Source organism: Rhamphochromis longiceps, linkage group LG23, assembly GCF_057381845.1.
Source record: "Rhamphochromis longiceps isolate RC_006_pf linkage group LG23, R_longiceps_female_GT1.1, whole genome shotgun sequence".
Classification (NCBI taxonomy): domain Eukaryota; kingdom Metazoa; phylum Chordata; class Actinopteri; order Cichliformes; family Cichlidae; genus Rhamphochromis; species Rhamphochromis longiceps.
Genome location: NC_140578.1, coordinates 16,016,735 through 16,038,955, shown reverse-complemented (window position 1 = coordinate 16,038,955; position 22,221 = coordinate 16,016,735). Strand labels below are relative to the sequence as shown.

Below are 22,221 nucleotides of genomic sequence, written 5' to 3'. Positions count from 1 at the left end.
AAGCATGAAGGTATACAAATATCGGTATCGGTACACTTAAGTATATTATTGTATGTATTCCATGTGTAAATAATTAATGTGGATATTTACACTTAGATATTGATGACTGGCTAGAAGTGTTCGCCAGCAAAGTATGACTAGCTGTCAGAACTCACTCCAGCAGAGTTTTAAAATCACAGGTTTTCAGTGAGGGAATCCAATTACATCCAGCACCTGGACAGACAGTGAGAACTTGAAAAGGATAGACAGAGGGGATACCGACTAAGAAGAAAGGGGGGGAAAATATCAATAACTATCCAGCTGAGGTGGAACTAAGCTTGACAATGTGTCTCGTTTCACCTCTTTGCATTCATTTGGTGATAAAAGTGAATGTCTGCTTGGTGTTTACTTCACAAGAGTCTACAACCTTTTGAAAACTCTCAAAGATTTATTTTTATATTCATACTTTTTTCCCTTATACTTCATGTTCTCTTCCTTTTCCTTGCCTTTATTTCAAGTCAGTCATTACCTCTTTATATGTCCTTTCACTGCTTTCATCTCTTTCCCGTGTTTGAATTTGTTAAAGCATCAGTGTTATATATTACTAATAAAATGGATATTTTTCACACACCCTATGGATGTAGCCTTGAATCAGTCCATTAACTCTCGCCTAATCAGGCTCCTGAGTACCTGACTTTTGTTCCATGTTTAAAAAAGGTCTGCTGATGTTTTTAGTAAACACCTCTTTCTACTTCTGCTTGGGAAGATGGTGCCAGTGTGGGGGGGGGTCAGCTGTTTGTCAGGCTTAAAGGTTAAACCAGTGAAAGGCCTGTGGTTGAATGATACTACGTGCACTCTTGTCAATGTACTAAGAGAAGATGGAAGAAGGATCAACTTCAAGTTTCTTTACACATTATAAGAAAAAGTCTGCTGGAGTACCAGATAGCCATGCTGGGAAAACCCCAATTTTTATCAAACTTTGTGTTAAACAACAGCCACATACCTCACTTTCTTTTCAGCACTCTTCCCTCTCTTATAAATCCTTGTGATTGTACTTGTATTGTACCCTGACTGGCACATTTTGAAAAAATCCTTACAGTTTTTGAAGAAAAGATTTCTACGATGAGGCATTTTCTCTTTGGTGCTTTTTGGTCCGTGTATTGTTGACGTAATTAATTCCTCACTGATGTCTGGCTGTGTCCGAACTGCTTTCAGACATGCTGTAGTACAGCCCCTCCATCAGAAAGATGAATTTGATTTCTCCATTCCCTCAAACTTTAAGCCCATTTCTAAGTTCCCCTTTCTATCAAAAAAGAAAAGGAAAGAACAGAAAAATCAGCTTGTGACCAACTACAGTTCTAGTAGTATTTAAACAGTATGTCGGAGAAGTTTCTTTCTGGTTTCAAATCACAACATAGCACAAAAAAATCCCTTTTAAGAGTTTTTTGACCAGGTTTTTAATTGTTGATTCTGGAAATTCTTTTGTCCTTGTGCTCTGGGACTTTTCAGAATAGTGTTCATCATGTCTGTCTCCATGTACTTCTAGGATACTTCATGGTGCCACTGTGGCTCCCATTTTCATTCATTGCTTTGCTGATAATTTACAGACATTTCTGTCTGAACCAGATCTTTATTTGAGCAACTAAACCTTTTATATATGTATGATAACCAGTGTTGGGTAAGTTACTTTAAATTAGTAACTTAGTTACATTACTAGTTACTCCTATCGAAAGTAACTCAGTTACTTCAAGTTACTCGTGACTTTCAGAGTAACTAGTTACTAGGGAAAGTAACTTTGGTTTTTCTCAGAATTCTCTTGTTAATGTGTTGCTTCCGTAACTGGATACCCAGCAAGATTGCCAGTCTTCTAGCTTGCTTACTTGCCACAAGTGCACTGTGCCACCTACCAATAGAAAGGAAAAAATAATGTGCACATTTCCACGAGAGAAATCCCACGCCTGATTCTATCCTAGCCTGCTTTTTACATCCAACACAAAAACTGCAGTCGTGGTGCTTTCGATTGTACTCAGAACTCGGAAATTCTGCCTTCTGAATAGGAAGATGTAGGTAACACCAGACTGCAGATGAGCTGCATACAGGGCTGGACTGGGACAAAAAAATCGTCCCGGGCATTTTGACTAGAGACCGGCCCACCATTATAGGAAAAATCATAAAGCCTTTGAATGAAAATAAACACTGTTGTGACAGTGATGCACACTGTTCTGATGGTATATATGTATCAATCTATCAATTGTTTGTTGCCTCAGATAATAAAGACTCAGATAATTATTTTTTTAAAAGTGAGACATTTTAAATGAGAATAAGAAAGTATTTCCTTGTGCCCCCCTTTCCCTTTTAATGCCCTACATGGACCCCTGGCAACACTTTGCTAGACCCGCCCCTGCACAGTTACCAGCTGTCAGCTACTTAGAAAAGGATCCTGGTGTTATTTATCTCTCAGAAACAGTTCATAACTTCTCTTCAACTCATTCATGTTAACTAAAAGGTAAACCTGTTTCTCCATCACAGCTCTGATGATTCAGTAAGGACATCTCCTGGTTTCCTCTTCATGTTTCCCTCTCATCACATAACCAAACCGATATCATGACCAGCAGCTTTACAGCTGTGGCTCCAGCCAACATCAGCTGATAGTAGAAATTAATATTAAATAAATTCTAACAACAGCTGATCAAGCTTAAAAGTGCTGCTGTTGTTTACCGCGACATCCGCTGGTGTCCTCTTTCTGGCGCAAAGTGGGCGATAAATAAACAAGAGAGAAAAGCCGATCACAATTCCGTTTTTTACGGGATGGTTGGCAACTCTAATAATTAACCTTATGAACAAAATAAAGTTCAACATCAGTAACATAGATGTATAGAAACTCCGTCATGCTAGCTAGCACGCAGTACGAAAAAGTCAGCATAACGAAAATAAACTTCAACTAAACTTGCTTCATATCTGACCCAGATGGACTGCAGGTTATAACTTCTTACCTGAAGTTCAGTTCACCTGACTCTAAATCCCAGTAACGAGTAACGCGTTCCCGGTTTTGGCATAATAACTAGTTACCGTGCTCGTTACCACAATAATAACGTAGTTACTGTAACGCGTTACTTAATAACGCGTTAGTCCCAACACTGATGATAACATCATTAGTCAGTTGCCTTCTGACTGTCACCTGATTGTAAGGAACTTTGGCCTGATTTTTGACTGACTGACTTGATAAACTGATTAAACCTGTTGTTGAAATAACCTTTTTTTTGCTTAAGGCTTCTCAGTAAAGTAAAGGTCTACCTCCTCCCATTTGACTTGGAAAAACTAATTCATGCCATTATTACCTCTTGATTAGACTACTGGAATTCTTTGTATGTTAAACTTGTTAGGTTGTTATTCTGTCGCTGACCAAAATGCAGAAGAAATGGCATAATCACATCACAACTGTACTGGCCTTCTTTCAGTCCATTTCAGAATCCAGTTTAAAAGTATTACCTGTTCTCAACAGTCTGGCTGCCCTACTAACACTACTGAACTTTCACAGCCCTAAAGTTCAACGAGGGGCTCGAGGTCTATGAACCAACTGCCCTTTTTTTGATATATATATATATATGTGTGTATATATATATGTGTGTACATATATATATGTGTATATGTATATATATATATATATATATATATATATATATATATATATATATATACAGTGGGGCAAAAAAGTATTTAGTCAGCCACCGATTGTGCAAGTTCCCCCACTTAAAACGATGACAGAGGTCAGTAATTTGCACCAGAGGTACACTTCAACTGTGAGAGACAGAATGTGAAAAAAAAATCCATGAATCCACATGGTAGGATTTGTAAAGAATTTATTCGTAAATCAGGGTGGAAAATAAGTATTTGGTCAATAACAAAAATACAACTCAATACTTTGTAACATAACCGTTGTTGGCAATAACAGAGGTCAAACGTTTACTATAGGTCTTTACCAGGTTTGCACACACAGTAGCTGGTATTTTGGCCCATTCCTCCATGCAGATCTTCTCGAGAGCAGTGATGTTTTGGGGCTGTCGCCGAGCAACACGGACTTTCAACTCCCACCACAGATTTTCTATGGGGTTGAGGTCTGGAGACTGGCTAGGCCACTCCAGGACTTTCAAATGCTTCTTACGGAGCCACTCCTTTGTTGCCCGGGCGGTGTGTTCTGGATCATTGTCATGTTGGAAGACCCAGCCTCGTTTCATCTTCAAAGTTCTCACTGATGGAAGGAGGTTTTGGCTCAAAATCTCACGATACATGGCCCCATTCATTCTGTCCTTAACACGGATCAGTCGTCCTGTCCCCTTGGCAGAAAAACAGCCCCATAGCATGATGTTTCCACCCCCATGCTTCACAGTAGGTATGGTGTTCTTGGGATGCAACTCACTATTCTTCTTCCTCCAAACACGACGAGTTGACTTTATACCAAAAAGTTATACTTTGGTTTCATCTGACCACATGACATTCTCCCAATCCTCTGCTGTATCATCCATGTGCTCTCTGGCAAACTTCAGACGGGCCTGGACATGCACTGGCTTCAGCAGCGGAACACGTCTGGCACTGCGGGATTTGATTCCCTGCCGTTGTAGTGTGTTACTGATGGTGACCTTTGTTACTTTGGTCCCAGCTCTCTGCAGGTCATTCACCAGGTCCCCCCGTGTGGTTCTGGGATCTTTGCTCACCGTTCTCATGATCATTTTGACCCCACGGGATGAGATCTTGCGTGGAGCCCCAGATCGAGGGAGATTATCAGTGGTCTTGTATGTCTTCCATTTTCTGATGATTGCTCCCACAGTTGATTTTTTCACACCAAGCTGCTTGCCTATTGTAGATTCACTCTTCCCAGTCTGGTGCAGGTCTACAATACTTTTCCTGGTGTCCTTCGAAAGCTCTTTGGTCTTGGCCATGGCGGAGTTTGGAGTCTGACTGTTTGAGGCTGTGGACAGGTGTCTTTTATACAGATGATGAGTTCAAACAGGTGCCATTCAAACAGGTAACGAGTGGGGGACAGAAAAGCTTCTTACAGAAGACGTTACAGGTCTGTGAGAGCCAGAGATTTTCCTTGTTTGAGGTGACCAAATACTTATTTTCCACCCTAATTTACGAATAAATTCTTTACAAATCCTACCATGTGAATTCCTGGATTTTTTTTTCACATTCTGTCTCTCACAGTTGAAGTGTACCTCTGGTGCAAATTACTGACCTGATAAAACTACCTCTCCAGTGCTTTTTCTTTTCTTTTTAGGTTAAATAAATTAAACTGCTATATGGATGAAAAGTAGAGGCATAATCGATGCTAATTCCTATAGTAAATCTTTTACAGCTTATTATAAAAAATAGCATTGGTCTCTGTCATGACAGCTATATTGGGGAAAAATAACTTTATACTTTTGTTTTTTCATTCCTAAAGTCATGGCTTATTTATCTTATAACCACTTTGAGGTACAAGTGATTGTACTAGTAGACTGTGTAAAGTTAGCGTCTGATACTTGGTAAATACATTTCATTGGTGACTTATTTTGACATGTAATGAAATGGGATACTTTCATTGTGGTTGTGAGGCAAATCTCTAGAAATGCTATCATGTCAATATGGACCAAAATCCAGCACTTTGTTGAAACCATATGATGAAGAAATAAGAGAGGTCTGAAGGCAAACAGGGTTCAACTCACTACTAGCAAGGTGTGACTAATGAAGTGGCCATTGCGTGTATACTGGGGGGGGGGAATATATAATAAAAATGCTATTCTGTATCTGTATAGTTACGCAACATCAAACTTCTGGAAACAGATAAAATCGTTATCAGACATAATCTCTGGAATAAATTGGTAAGAGCAATTATAATGTCTGATCTGCCAGACTCTCCTGACACTCCTGTGGAAACTGTGCAAAAAGCTGTACTTGTATAAAGTGGAGAAAGATGGCCTTAGACACAGGAGGGCAATGTTTAAATCCAACAGAAACACAGTTATTTGTCTTTTAATATACCTTCAGTCTAAAAAATATGGCTATCCAGTTTTCCTTTGTGTTCATTTACTGAATTGATGACATTTCTCTACATTACGAACCACAGAAATGGCACTTTTTATGCTATCAAGTCCTTGAATATAGGCAAGAAGGAGGAATGGCTAGCCAGGGACACTGATGTCTCTATGCAGAAGTCTGCTGTGTTCTTTTGGTATCCACCGTTGAAAATGCTGATTTGCAGCTGAATGTTGTAGCAAATGATGAGCATGTAAAAGGGGCCATGTTCTGTAAGCAGGGAACGTCTGAAGCAGGGACCTCGTTTTGTCCAGAAAGTGAAAGTCAAAGTGAGCTTCTTGCAGAGCCAGGTTTTGATAGAGCTCAATCAACTCGGTTTACAGAGAAGCTGTAGTGTCCCAAGGGCAGATTTTTAAATGGGTTTTCAGTGCACAGTAGAGCTTGTTTTTTCCAAGCTGAAATCCTTGAAGTAAGTTTTTATTTTTTATTTTTTTCAGCTTTTGCAGAAACTCATTCTCAAGCATGAAGCTGATTGTTTCCTCTGGTTTGTTCTTAAAGTTTTTAGAAAGTCTAGCAAACCCTGTTATATGCCAGGTTTGAATACCTCCAGCCTCCTATAAAAAGCATACACTTACTTATACAAGGTCAGTCCATGTGTTGTTTCTGCCCATAAGTTTGACATTGAGGAAATTGAGTTGTGGGGTTATCGGGATACAAAACAGCTTCTATTTTCTTCTCTTTATTGTTTCAGGAGATGCACAGACATTTTAGGTTTACATTTATTTTCAGACCTAAAATCTGATACCAAAACACTTGAGCACTCTCTTTTTGTAAGGCCCCATTATTGTAAGGGAGTATATCATCATGTAGTGTGTTTGGAGGCTATAGTTAGTGTGTAGTGTAGTCATTGTTTTGTTTTGTGTGTCGGTTATACTAGTGAATGTCACAGTTGATCCAAAAAAAAGCCACCAAAAGCAGATTGCAGTCTAAACGTTGTCTCCACATGGAAAACTGGATTGATACACCTCTATTGTCAGACCTGCAGGGTTTAGGCCTGTGATATTCTCCTCTGTCTTATAGTGGACGGAAACTATTTTTTTGGAGTGGCACAAATAATTTGTGTGCCTTCTTATTTGATGCAGCCCACCTGATTGTTCTGTAAATGGTTTTAAATGGTTATATAAAAAATGCCTGAGGCCTTGGATGCATTTTTAGGTAAATAGTACCATATAACTTTGTTGTTTGCAAAATTTGTGCATAATTTTTAGGAAGGTACAATTTCTATTTGCATTTCAAGTTATGAAAATGATTCGTTAAACATGTTTGTGGTTTTTACAGTAAAAAATATAACTTTTTTCTACTCGGATTTAAAAACATTTTTTTCTGAATTTAGCTCAATTGTGCTAATATAGTATGTCAAAATGAAAAAATAACTCCAGTTTCAGATATTTGAGGTTGTGCTGAAAATACAAGGCAAGATAAACAGTTTTTAAAGGTGAAATATAGAGGTACAATGAAAAGTAGTCAAAAACGGCAAATTATACCCTGGTCCCCAGAGGAATAAAGTGGCCAAAAATTGTCATTTTTGGAGGGGAGACTAGTGTTAATATACCGTAAGTTTAACTAATCAGTCAATTAACCTCTGAATCCCTAAGCCTGTTTCTGCTGGAGGTTTCTTCCTGTTAAAAGGGAGTTTTTCCTTCCCACTGTCACCAAAGTGCTTGCTCATAGGGGGTCAGATTGTTGGGTTTTTCTCTGTATGTATTATTGTAGGGTCTACCTTACAATATAAAACGCCTTGAGGAGACTGTTGTTCTGATTTGGTACTTTATAAATAAAATTCAAATGAAATTGAAAATGAAAATGAATATCATGGCAAGAGCTACGAAATTACCTCATGAATGCCTCTAAAAGTTTGTGTCACCTGTTGTGCAGGAGACTTATGCATTTGCATATATGGTTCCCAATGTCAAGCATAAAGGAGTGGTAATGTGAGGGGGTAGAAACATGTTTTTGTCCTAGAAATTCAGTTTCTCTTGTTATCCCTTTCACTTGGCTCCAATGCCTCCATCACATCACTCATACACACTTTGAGTTCTCTGTCTATCTTGTGTTTGCTTACTTTTGGACCCACGCTGCTTTCAGTGAAGCCTCCATTGCCCGTTCTTGCTGTTCCATTGATTTTGTATTATCTTGCTGGATGCTTGATCTGACAACTTCAACTGATTTTGTTTTCTGGTTCTTACATCCTCCTTTTCTGAATGTTTTTTTTAAATGGTCACATATGGTGTTACAGTGAAATTTTGTTACCACCCTGCACTGTGGTCTCTTTTTTCATTGCCAATAGCTAGGATGACCAAGGGTTAATTTATAAAAATGAATTTCAAATTTCTAACTTTTATGTAATGTGTTTTATCGTGTGTCGTATGTGTTTATATTATTCTGTCTTCATTAAAATGAAACTACAATACAAATTATATACTGTTCTTTCTTTCTACTGTACTTTGTAAGTGCACAAACTTAAAAATTCAGTATTAGATCAAATAATTATTTAACCCAGTAACGTTTTCAATGAAATTGTCACTGTTATAGCTGCTTTTTAGTATGTATTCCCAAAAGTATTTGCTTGTCTGCCTTAACACACATATCACTTTGAGTGACATGCCATACTTAATTCATTGGGTTTAATATGATGTGGGCCCACCCTTTGCAGCTATAACAGCTTTAACTCTTCTGGGAAGGCTTTCCACCAAGTTGGCACACTGATTTCGAATAAGGGCTGGCTCACAGTCTCTGCTGTAATTCATTCCAAAAGTGTTCTGTTGGGTAGAGGTCATTTTGTCATGTTTGAAGAGGAAAGGGCCGACTCAGTCCAGCGGGGCGTGCTTTACAGCACTGCATCTGACCCCTTGCGTTTAGTTATGTAAGGCTTGGATGCAGCTGCTCAGCCAGGGAAACACATTCCAAGAAGCTCTCTAAGCGCTGTTCGTGAGCTAATATGACGACCACGTGAAGTTTGGGGCATCTGTAGCAGTTGGTGACCACTGTGTGCTTCCCAGTTGTGTCAACTTTGTTATAATATCACTAACGGCTGCAGACAGGAAGATACTGCCAGCACCGGAAACGTGCTCGTCATCTCCGAGCATGAAGTAAGGAGAGCCTTCAAAAGAGTGAACACCAGGAAAGCAGCAGGACCAGACGGCATCCCAGGTCGTATCCTCAGAGACTGCGCATACCAGCTAGCTCCTGTGTTCACTGAGATATTCAACATCTCTTTATCTCAGTCGGTGATCCCCACATGCTTCAAAGAGTCCATCATTGTTCCTGTCCCGAAGACACCCCACCCTGCTTCTCTCAATGACTATCGCCCTGTAGCCCTCACCTCAGTAGTGATGAAGTGCTTTGAACGCCTGGTCAGAGACTTCATCATTTCTTCACTACCAGACACACTGGACCCACTACAGTTCGCTTACCGTCCAAATCGTTCCACAGACGATGCCATCTCTCATCTCCTCCACACATCACTCACTCACTTGGACACTAGAAGGGGGAATTATGTTAAAATGCTCTTCATAGACTACAGCTCTGCATTTAACACCATAATTCCCTCCACACTCACCACCAAGCTGGAGCATCTGGGACTCAGCTCATCTATGTGTCAGTGGATCTCCAACTTCCTAACTGGCAGACCACAGGCAGTAAGGATGGGCGGACATGTCTCAGCCTCCACCACTCTCAGCACTGGAGCCCCCCAGGGGTGTGTTCTGAGCCCCCTGCTGTACTCTTTGTACACATATGACTGTGTGGCCACTACCAGCTCCACCACCATCATCAAGTTTGCTGACGACACCGTCGTGGTGGGCCTGATCTCTGATAACAACGAGACGGCCTACCCGAAGGAGATTAGGAATCTGGAGAACTGGTGCCAGAGGAACAACCTCCTTCTAAACGTCAGTAAGACAAAGGAGCTGATAGTGGACTTCAGCACTAAGCAGGAGAGGAACTACCAGACCCCCGTCATCAACGAGTGCCCAGTGGAGAGAGTGGACAGCTTCAAATACCTCGGAGTTCACATCACGCAGGACCTGTCATGGTCCTGTCACATCAACACCGTGGTGAAAAAGGCCCGACAGCGTCTCTACCACCTCAGACGCTTGAGAGACTTCCAACTGCCCTCCAAGGTGCTCAGGAACTTTTACTCGTGCACCATAGAGAGCATCCTGACGGGAAACATCTTAACCTGGTTCGGGAACAGCACCATGCAGGACAGACGAGCTCTACAGAGGGTTGTGCGATCAGCTGAGCGCACCATCCGCTCCGAGCTCCCTGACCTGCACTCAATCTACAGCAGGCGGTGCTGGACCAAGGCCAGGAAGATCGTGAAGGACCTCAGCCATCCCAACAACAGACTGTTCTCTCTGTTGAGGTCAGGAAAGCGATTCCGCTCCCTAAAGACCAACACAGAGAGACTGAGGAGGAGCTTCTTCCCGCTGGCGATACGGTCTCTCAATCACACCACCACACAGTACTGACCCACACATATAGTTCTTACACACACACTGGACATTCTGGACATTGTTTTCACTTCATCACTTAAATCACTTTAAGCATATTTGCACTGCACAAGACATAATGTGGATTGCACAACACTGGTCACTACATTCTTCATTTCCAGTTAATACTTGTACAGCTGCTGTTATTGTGTATATATTTATTTATATTTCTTCATACATTCTTATATAGTTCTATACTGTGTATTTTGTTGTACAGTTATTTTATTTTCAACTTTAATTTATATATTTTATCTTATTCTTTCCCAGTTAAATTTACCCTTCATTCTAATTTGTGTTGTACAGTTATTTCATTTTTAACCTTAATTTATATTTTATTCCTTCCTAGTAAAATTGACCCTTTTTAATTTTTCATATTTATTTCCCTTTTTAATTTTTCATATTTATTTCCTATCTTATTCATAGCCTTTTCCTTTTTTTGTTTTCTTTAGGTCACGAGCAGTTGTCCAAGCATTTCACTGCATATCGTACTGTGTATGACTGTGTACGTGACAAATAAAATTTGAATTTGAAATTTGAATTTGAATTTAATAGTTGAGTGTGGATATTTAGTAGTGTTGCACAGGTGGCATCCTGTCATGGTACTGTACTAAATTCACTCCTGAGACCCATTCTTTCACAAATGTTTATAGAAGCAGTCTGCATGCCTAGATGCTTGATTTTATATACCTGTGACCATGGAAGTGATTCAAACACCTGAATTAGATGATTTGGACGAATTAGTTAATACTTTCGCCAATATAATGCACTTCATTATGGATAATGACACTATTATACTGTAAGATCTGTTTTCTTCACAGCTTTGTACTTTCTGTTTTTCGTGTTTCACAGTAGCACCACACTATAATAGAGACAGAAACAGTCCCACAATGCCATATTAATGGTTTCAGTAGTTAAGTGATCCACTAGCAAAAGTAATATTTTTGTTTTATGAATGTCTGAGCAGTGGGGATAACACCTGTGCAGCTTAAATTCTCCTTGATGATGCTGGTGGAATTTGATTTATTCTGTGCAATAGATGGAAGATGTGCATTTATCACTAGGATTAGAAAGCGCTGAGAGTCATTCTTAAATAAATGGACATTTCAGAATGTATTTTTTTAAGTCACAAGGACATCTAGTTTCATAGAGGACATTCCTGATTGATGAGTAGGACACCTTTAATCCAAAGGTATCACTGTCCTTCATGCTAAAGAGGCACTCAATTCCTTTTGTGTTTCAGAAAAACTAACATTGATTGAACATGTGTGTGTGTGTGTGTGTGTGTGTGTGTGTGTGTGTGTGTGTGTGTGTGTGTGTGTGTGTGTGTGTGTGTGTGTGTGTGTGTGTGTGTGTGTGTGTGTGTGTGTGTGTGTGTGTGTTCAGGCAAAGTATGGTTCAGGCATTGTTTTGTGCCAGCAGAGGATTTGATCATTTCATGCTTTTTTTTTTTTCTCTGTTTTAACCCCAGCAGTAACCTTCAGCACAAATCAATATAATATTTAAGAAGTTGTCAAACCCAAGCTGATTAATGCTCATGTTTTTATAAATAACAACCCATTATACCCATTTTAGCATTACAATATTTTAACCACCACGAGAAGGTCAGAGCAAACCTAAGTGTTGAGGCACAGAGAGGGTCTGTACTGTAAAAGAAAGTGAGCTGTACATAAGCCATACAAAGGGCACTTAGTACAGAGTGGATGCCACTTGGGAATCTTTGAGCCTGGCCATTTTCTTCTGGTTTAACAGCTTCAGTTCTCCATAACCCCACCATCCTGAACCCATGAAACCCAGAGAAAATATGTCAATCTGACATAAAGCACCGCATAGTGCTTGTTAGAAATGCTATACGAAAGTGACTACAGTGTTTAATTCGAATTATTTCTATAAAATATTTATGTTTTTATAAAAACTATTCAACCTGTATTCACAAGCTCGATCAGCAGGACAAACCTGCTTATGTTTCTTTTCTGTGTTTCATTTTTTTCCATATTCATTGGCATTTTTTGACCTTTGACTTCTCTTAACTTCTTTGTTCGGATGTCTTGCTTATCAGTCTTTGAATACAAGCCATCTGCTAATTCTTCCATCTGTTAACATGTGACGCACTAATGCTTATGGGAAATGGTGCTTGTGAAAAATGTCTAAAAGCAAAATATTAACTGAGCAACACAACAACATGCAGCTTTGTGATTACAGGGAATAATTCATTTAAATGGGAAAATTAATTAACACAGTGTGTGTCCGCGTAGGTGTGTGTGGTGTTATCTTCATCATGACAGCAAGTCCCCATCAAAAGTTTCAGAAAAAAGCAGTCTGACCACAGAGAGTGACAGCTACAGATATCCACGGGGCTCAAATACCTCTTGAATCCATGTCTTTGTGCGAGGGCACAACAGCTGTATCCGTGCATTTCATTTTAATTCTTCTCCTCTGAATGCAGGAGGTGAGGATTCTTTTGGGGGAACTCTGCACATATGCAACTTGACATCAACAACAGGGGCATATTTTGAGGCAGATGCTGCGTTCAATAATTCACATATTTATTCAGAGGCAGCACACAGGGTTTGATGAAAACTTTCTCCTTGTTTCTTCTTGGAATGCATAAATATGCAAACTGTTAAGTAAAACTTCTATTCCCTGTGTACTCACCGTGGCTGCTATATTGACTAGTTAAGTGCATTGCCAGTTTCACCCCATCATCTATGGGGAATTCAACTTTTTTTTCCCTTTAACATTTGCTTTTGTTCCAGTATCCTGAGGGTGCCTGATGAGTCATGCACTTCTGAGCGTTTGTTCCAGTCCATCATAATGTTGTACAGCATCCTACAAGTTTAAACCGAACTCTGAAAGCTTGATTTACATTTGTAAATGGTGCATTTTTTACATTTTACCAAAAGATAGGCTTAACTACCATGAAGTCATCCTTGAGTTTTAAATGCATTTTGAAGCCAAAACCCCTGAATGTTCTTCACCATTGCCATCTTGATTTTTAACAAGAGGTTACCATTATCAGTCATCAGCCTCTGCTACCGAACTTGGTTAGCAAGATACACCCATATGGATGCATCTTACAGACACAGATACCTGCTAATTAGTGCTAAGTAGCAAACTACTACAACAAAAAATTCACTCAGCAAAACAAAAGCACAGAATTCCCGGAGAGTGTACATCACAACAGGCCATATTATTGAAATGCTAAAGAGTAGATTCTATAAGTGCAAATGAGTGAGAAATTAGTGAAGATAAATATAACTGGATGTAAATGTCTGTACCCACAGATCATATTGTACCTTTTTCATTTTTTATCTGCAATTTTCACTCATTTTAGTTGAATAAATGAGTGATATTTACGATAAACACAAACTTTGCCTAAACAAAATCACATAAGGCAAAGGTATATATATATATATACAGATATATATCTAAATGAAAAGCTTCTGCAGAATCAGTATCAGTTTTACTTGTTTAGTGATGGGGCTAGAAAAAACAAAGTGCTCACATACGAGATAACTCTTAGTGACAGTCAGGCGAGAAGAGAAAAAGCAGCAAAACCACCAACATAACTAGGCTCATGGAGGGCAGCCACCTGCTTTGACCCTTCGTTGTGAGGGAAAGGCAAACAGAGAAAAGAAGAAGACCTGACAGTTTGCAGGTTTGTGGTGCCAGCAATTGCAACAATGTTGAGAACAGAGAAGGAAAAAATGCTATTTTATGTGGAGATAAAATATCCTGTTCATAGCATGATAATAATATAAATATCCTGTACTATCATGGAGAAATAACTGAAAAGTAACACTTACTTTTCCTGTTGAAAGCATTGACACCGGTCAAAACTGGATGAAATAAAAACTAATAGGATGTTCAAGACTGCTGCAGTGTGCCGTGTTTGAACTTCTGATATCATGAACTCTCTGTTTGGTTTGACTCTATTTGAAAAAAAAGAAGGAAAAAAGACGGAAAGAAAGAAACTTCTACAAAGACAGCACAATGACTTTGAAGTCACAGTGAGGGACGTTACATAGTATACTGAGGTGACAGTGAGGTAATTTTAGGTGGCGTGTAGTCATGGTTGACTTTGTGTAGCCGTCCGCCTGTGAGTTTGTGTGTGTGTGTGTGTGTGTGTGTGTGTGTGTGTGTGTGTGTGTGTGTGTGTGTGTGTGTGTGTGTGTGTGTGTGTGTGTGTGTGTGTTTGACACCACAACACAAAAGCTGAGCAGCTCTGTGGCCTTGAGAGCATTTACTGTTGTTTCCTGTCAAAAACTTGACAGGTCACTCCACTCTTTCCCGCTTAGAATAGAAGAGAACAAATTAGAATATATGAAAAAAAAAAAACAAGTAACTGGAGGGAAAGGTGTCTTTTTTTATTATTATTATTTAATACTATGGAGAAACAAATAATTGTTGTCGCTCACTAACATGGAATGTTTCTCATACTTTAAAAAACGGGACATAGTAACTTTATCATCTTATATTTAAGACTTTTTTCTTCTCTTTTTATTCACCCCTTTTCTTTTAGACCACCAGTTTTCTGTCAGAGGCCCAGTTTTCTTCAGAGTCACCAGAAACCCTGGACCCACTTTTCAAGTTCCATGAGACCATTGCTAAGGTAGGACCATGTAATTATTTCTAATTCTAGCAAGAATTGCGACTGTTATGACGACTTTACCATGTAAGGCAGGATCTGTTGATTTGGGACATCTGTGCTACATATGGTATTTTCTACGCTGCGAATTTTGACAAAATTAGGAGACAAATGTAAAGAATATAAAGTTCTTCCAGTTGGAAAAAAAATGAAAAAGCATATACGTTCATGGTTTATCCTGACTTGGGAAGTGCTTGGTTAGGAATGTTGGTAAGCATAAAATCTGAAAGGTAGAACCCTATGTAAAGGAGTGTATAGTTTGATATCACTGAGTGCACTGCTGAAGAAAGGCCATGCCATAAATGTGGTTTAAACTTTCTTGTCCCAAATGAGATTATCTCCTCCATCAGAAATTGCTAAAATACTACACTGTAAGCTTGTCTGTGTTGAATGAACCTGGGATAACAACTTTTACTCAATGTCTAAGCGTTATGGAAAAATAGTTTAATCCTTTAATCAAATAGAGCCAAAACAAAAGGCAACAAAACAATCTCACTTGTAAGAGGAGAGAAAACAGACTCAAATTGTAGACATATACCAAGTGACAGACAATAAGCGAGCTGCACCACAGGGTTATAATGCTGGCTGCTGATGCCTGTGACAGTCCAGACAAGCCAGTTCACCATGCAACAAATGAGACATCCTTCATGTGTATATACATGCTGTGTGGCTTTCTGTTCACAAGATTCTCCCAATCAAAATAGTTGTCAGTCAAATATCATTTTATTAACAAAAACACAAACATTCTTATTATTATTACTGCAATAACCTTATCAGTATTGCTTGCTTTGTAAGGAAGGTTTAATTGGATTGGACAACTTTTGCAGTTGGAAAGAACAAACTGGGTCATTTTGCAAAAATTTGTTATTTATAATAATGTAAATTAATGTTAAATTTGATAATCCAACTACACATTTGTTTTTCACTTGTCTAGTTCATTGTTGTGGTGTAGGCTAAAGCCTATCCCAGGCCGTCCTCAAGGTGCAGCAGGTTGAGAGGCGGGATATACCCTGGACATGGTGCCAGTCTGTTGGAGGACTAACTCATTTTGATAATTAGCCCATTCTACTTTAAAGTCTTTAGCGTTGCATTACAGAATCTGATATCTGCTATGCTTCGAAACGGGTGGTGCATCATACATGCAGGACAGGGGTGTCCGAACTCCGGCCCGCGGGCCAACTGCGGCCCGCGATCCATTTTTAATTGGCCCGCCAGTAATTTTATAAATAGAATAGAATATTGTCCGCACTTCAACTTTTGCTTGAGCGTATTGCACTTCTTAGTTTTAACACCAGGGGGAGCTTCTGTTGATCAAGGCAGTTGCTCCACCAAAAAGGACAATCACAGAAGAAATTTACCCCAAGTTACTAAACATGGCAGAACCAAAGAAGCGAAAGGTAGAAAGTGAATGCAGAAAATTTCAGACACGTTGGGAGAGTGAATATTTCTTCAGAGAATTCAAGGGGACGTGTGTCTGTTTGATCTGCACTGAAACTGTGGCGGTTATGAAAGTATAATGTACGACGCCATTATGAAACCAAACATCAGGCCTATGCATCCTACACTGGTGCTGAGCGAGAGCAGAAATTAAAGCAAATGGTAGCTGTCCTGCAGGGTCAGCAACAGTATTTTTTTCGTGCTCAAAAGGTCCAGGAAAAGGCTCCAATAGCCAGCTATGAGGTCGCCCAACTCATCGCAAGACATGGCAAGCCTTTTTCAGATGGAGACCTCATAAAACACGGCCTCGTTAAAGTCACCGAAATAATGTGGAAAAAGTGCAGGACTTCAACAACGTCAGCATGTCCAGAGATACAGTTGTGCGATGCATTGAAGACTCGTCGGCCAACATTAAACTGCAACTGTCTGATAAAGCTGTGCTTTTGATTTTTACTCCATCGCATGCGATGAGAGCACCGATGCCACAGACACCGCAAAGCTGCTAATTTTTTGCGGGGAGTGGACGAGAGCACGAGCGCTTTAGGTGAGTAAAAAATATATTCCACCGTACCCGTGTGTTAATGTGCAGGTACACATGCTTCAAATATCAATAATGCGCATCAATTCTGTCACTACCCTGCTTTTGCGCACCACTTTCTTATATGCGTTTTTCTTGTTAACACACAGAGTACACGCCGCTGTGCACAGCAGACGCAAAGAAGTCAGCTGATCTCATCTGATGCAGATTTGCTCCTTGATCAAGTGACATTTGTCCGGATTTTTAGCACGAGTGGCGATCAGCACCGCGGCTGGATGGCCCGATTTACATACCCAGCGCAGCTGATACTCACCAGAATAATTTACTAAGATTATATGGACTCCTGTTATTAAGTCCAGTTCAGTCTGTTAATGTTGATAACGGTTTCAAACAACGTTAATAGTGTTGCTAAGCCTAATAACTTAAATAACAAACTTGAAATGTACCTGTCCCATTTTCCCCTGTTTTTTCTCTGTACTGTAAATCTTCTGTCTAAGAAGAAATCTGAGGCTGCTGTTCTGAGAATGAGCTACCAAAGCTTTTTCTGAATAAGTCAATAAAGATCCATTTATGGAAAGCTGTGATGAAAGTAGTTTTGTCTTTAATTATATTCAACAATATAACATATTCAGCCACTTTTAAGTGATTTTTCTAACTTTAATACACTAAAGTTAAGATTATATACCTAATTTCTTGTAAGTGGCCCAGCCCCTCCTATATTTTTATGTATGTGGCCCTCAGTGAAAAAAGTTTGGACACCCCTGATGCAGGAAAACTGGTACCAGGCTTCTGCTGTTGCTAGGCAGCTGCAAAGCCAGCTGCTGTCAGTCACTTAGCTGGTGTAGCAAATGAAATTAGCAGGGTCATTAGCTAAGTAAAGCATAAAAAGTCACAATCCATTTTAGCTGCAACAGTCAATGCCCAGCATCTATTGATATTTACTGGAGATGAGCAGGCTTTGCAGGAACAATCACTTTATGTTCAGTTCCTCAGTACAGCAGATCTAATGAAGCCCTGACTCTGAAGAAAAAAGCAAAAGCAGAGATGTGGTTTCACGTCTTTGAAAATATGCACATTCAGGGCAGCTTGCCAGAAAACTTGTAAGGTGTTTCAGGGAAGTAAAAAAGGCAACTTGAGGTTAAATGCACTGCATGTTTATCCACAGCCATCCCTTGTGATTGCAGCCTTCCTTTCTTGTTCTTTTGCTATAGTTGTGACATATTTTTTCCTCTACAATGACACCTCTGTAAAAGTCAGAATAAATTCACACTGCTTATATAAGATGTTGCCAAATTAGGATTTCCATCTCAGCTAACAGGACCTTTTTAAAATAGCCCTTGCTGTTAGGAGGAACACTCTCATTGCTTATAAATGCCACCAGCTTACCATAGCTATCACCGCTGTGGTAAGCTGTCACAGCATACAAATTACATAAGGCACAGTGACATTTTCATTATCTTTTATGGAGCCCAGCTCTAAATGAAGACACTTCATTTTGTTATGTCCCTACCTTGGCACCTCATATGTGAGAAATTACACTTAGTTTACAAGTACCACCCTGGCAGAACTGTAGTAGCTCGTCCTACTCCTGTGTAGGTTTGTTCTCTGTAAACAAAAGACATTTTTATTCTTTGATGCAGAGAGTGGAGATGGAACCAGATAGAAGCAGACAAATAACTGAAATCACTGGCATTTACATAGGTTGATTATTTTATGATTATTTGTCTTGACTGTGTTTATTGTCACAGTGTAAAGCTTGATGTGGAAATCGCACGCAGACAGAAAAACCTGGTGCAATGCTGTGTCTCAATGGGGATTGCCATAAACGGATTACCAGATGTGTGTGCCTGGAAATTATATCTAGATTTATGAGTTAAGTTTATTACTGACTATTTATTACTAATTATTTCCTGCAGCTCCTGGGTAATAGAAGTCTTCTAAAAAAGAAGAAGAAGAAAAAAAGCAACTACAGCTCATTTTCTTCTTTCATTTCACAAAAGCATAACAACCACAGTGCCCCAGTTAGTATAATGATAAATGATGAAATGAATTATTGTCCATTTAAAACCATACACAGCTGCGATTTCTATGATGGAAAGGGACACCAGAGAATCATTGTATGACAGAGAGATTAACATAAAGCTTAAACGCAAAAAGACTGAATGCAATTTTGTCTTTTTTCATTCTTTTTATGCTTTCAGAAAGCTGGAACTCTATTTCTGCAGTTATTTAACTGCCAACAGTTGATACTGCATTATCTAAATTCAGCTCAAATGTAAGCAAAACAGGTTTGAATGGTGAGTGTGTGGTCATTTGTGCATGTGTGTGTACCGGCAGCGTAAGGTGTCATTGTTCACAGTGCAGGTGACCTTCATGTCCATCCCATCCCTGCTGGATGGCTCGCCTAAAAAGCACCTGGTTGGCAGCTCATTTTTCTCCCTTGATTTCCATTCAACAGCACCTCTTCCATTTATCTGGACAAAAACGGTGGAAACTTACTGACCTTAAAAACAAATACCAAACAATAATGGCAGGTCATTCTTGTGGTTCGGCGTGTTTCACGGTATTGCAGCATGCTTCATATCACCTCCAACTTTATCCACAGTTGTGGGTTGACACAGATACTGGCTTGGGTCAATAAGTTTCACTTTATAACGACTAAATAAGTACTCTCTCATGTGAGTTACTGTACTTTTGCAAACACAATGGAAAAGGTCACAGATCGGCTTTTATTAAGTGTTAATTTATGTCTTTCACTGAGCAGCAGAGCTTTCTAGGTCTCGCATTGTTCTGTATGCTTCCTACCGCTAAGACCAGGTGTCCCAGAAACATTTTTCTTAGAGAAACTCGAGGCAATGAGATACACTGAGAGGAAATGAACTTACACACTGACAGCTGAATGTTTTTTTAGATGTATAACACTGCATAACACAATGATGCGAGGTTGTAAAGTCAGTGGAAGTATAGAACTTTACAAACCATTTCACATGTAGACCGCATGCTTGAAAATGAAGTTTGACATTGTGACAGTAGCATAACTGTGTTTGATGACTGATGTGCTCCACTGGCAGGGGAGATAACACATATGCCAAATGTTTCCTAGCTTACTCATTCCCCACTTTTTGGAGAGGAAGGCTGATGGTAAGATGACCTGGAGGAGAAAACAAGTTGCGGTTTGGGTTAGGAAAAGTGATCCACATGTCGCTTAAGCATGTTTTACTGCCTTCCCACATACTTGTTTCCGCTATCACTTTCCACTATATTACAGGGCGACCGTGGTTCAGGGGATTGGGAAGCTCATCTTGTAACCGGAAGGTTGCTGGTTTGATCCCTAGCTCTGTCTGTCTTGGTCGTTGTGTCCTTGGGCAAGACACTTCACCTACTGGTGATGGCCAGATGGTGCGATATGGCATCCTCGCTTCTGTCAGTCTGCCCCAGGACAGCTGTGGCTACAACTGTGGTTTGCCTCCACCAGAGAGTGAGTGAATAGTGGAATTGTAAAGCGCTTTGAGGGCCTCGAAAAGCGCTATATAAATGCAATCCATTATTATTATTATTATTATTATTATCATCCTGTTTGCTAGTTTTTAGTTCCAGTGGTCAGATTTGACCTTTCTCTGCTTTAGTTTCAGCCTCCTACAATAAATGATGTCACAATGTAGCTTTAAATGTTTTTTATAACGTCCACTTCTATTACTTGAAGTTCTCCAGTTGTCTTTAAAACCAGCAGTTGTAATTACGCTCGCTTTCTCAATCAACTCATCCTGGCCAATTTGCCCTAACCGCTTTCCTCGCCTGTACTACTGGAAATGTTTTTTAAGTTTTTTGCACAGTCACGTAAATTGTTAAGCTTGTAATTATACCTTTAAAATGCTGCACACTTGTGTGCAGTTATCCTAAATGATTCAACCAGTATGCCAGTTAAATTTAGGCGGTGATGTTCCGGGAGGAAAAGGGTCACATCTAATGTGCTTTTAAGAATGACAAACGGTTAGGTTGCACTTCATGGTTGTAACAAAAGGAGGGTGTGAGGACAATTGTACACACACAGAAAATCTAAAGTAGGAGTATTGCAGTTTTCTGCATTTTAGATGGACAGACAAGATTTTTTTAAGTGCTTATATGAAGAAAAAAAATGTTAAAGGTCTTTGAAACCCAGTGACTCACCTACCCAGTGAGCAACAATCAAATGGTCAAATATTTGGGCACATCAGTGGTTTAAACCCTGGAGTGGATATCTCTGCCCTGTGTTTTCAGACATTTAGAGAAAGAAATCTTCCCAGCTGACAATTCATGCCGAACATTCAGGTTTGTTTCGTACTTACCCTTTATTTTTTATCACATAGACAGAAAAAAAAAGTTTTTATTTACAGATGAGTCCTGTAATCTCTGGCAAAGCTCGTCCGTGTCTATGAGGAAGGTTGCAGCCATGGTGGGCGGAGGAGAAATAGCGCTGTCATTTGGCCTTAATCATCACATCCTTGGAGATCAGGCAAAGTGCCAGATGTTATTTGTGCAGGTTGTAAAATGAAGGGAGAGAGAGAGAGAGGGGAAGAGAGGGAGAGAAGGCCAAAAGTACACTGACACAACATGTCATCATGAAGGGCAAATAGGAGGAGGCAGAGATGTTATTCTCCATGTTAAATATTCAGACTGGGAGAGGAATACAGAAAGGCAGAGAAGTCTGTGACCTCTTTTGGACTTGTGTGTATGTTTGTGTGCCTGGACTTATGTTGTGAAGAAATGAAGCCATTGTGGTGACCAAACGCCCCTCATCGGGTCAAAGTCTTTATGAACAAAATCATTCAAATATGGGTGAAAACATACAAGACGAGGTTAGGATGAGCACACGTTACAGATATGGTAAGTTACCAGGAAAAGAATGTATATCACTGTAATGTCCTTTTGAGTATAGGGAACAGGAAAGTGTGTGTGTGTGTGTGTGTGTGTGTGTGTGTGTGTGTGTGTGTGTGTGTGTGTGTGTGTGTGTGTGTGTGTGTGTGTGTGTGTGTGTGTTTTTTCCGAAATGTCAGCAAGTCTGCAAGAGACATGGAGAC

General features: G+C 39.7%; 1 protein-coding gene across 1 annotated transcript in view; it reads left to right on the top strand.

The window, feature by feature from the left end:
• The window catches only part of naaladl2 (N-acetylated alpha-linked acidic dipeptidase like 2), a 341,685-nt gene that overhangs the window by 229,680 nt on the left and 89,784 nt on the right, over positions 1-22,221 (top strand). The window contains exon 12 of the mRNA XM_085399238.1: positions 15,064-15,153. Within this exon, the coding sequence (XP_085255364.1) occupies positions 15,064-15,153 (90 nt within the window). The remainder of the gene's footprint in view (positions 1-15,063; positions 15,154-22,221) is intronic.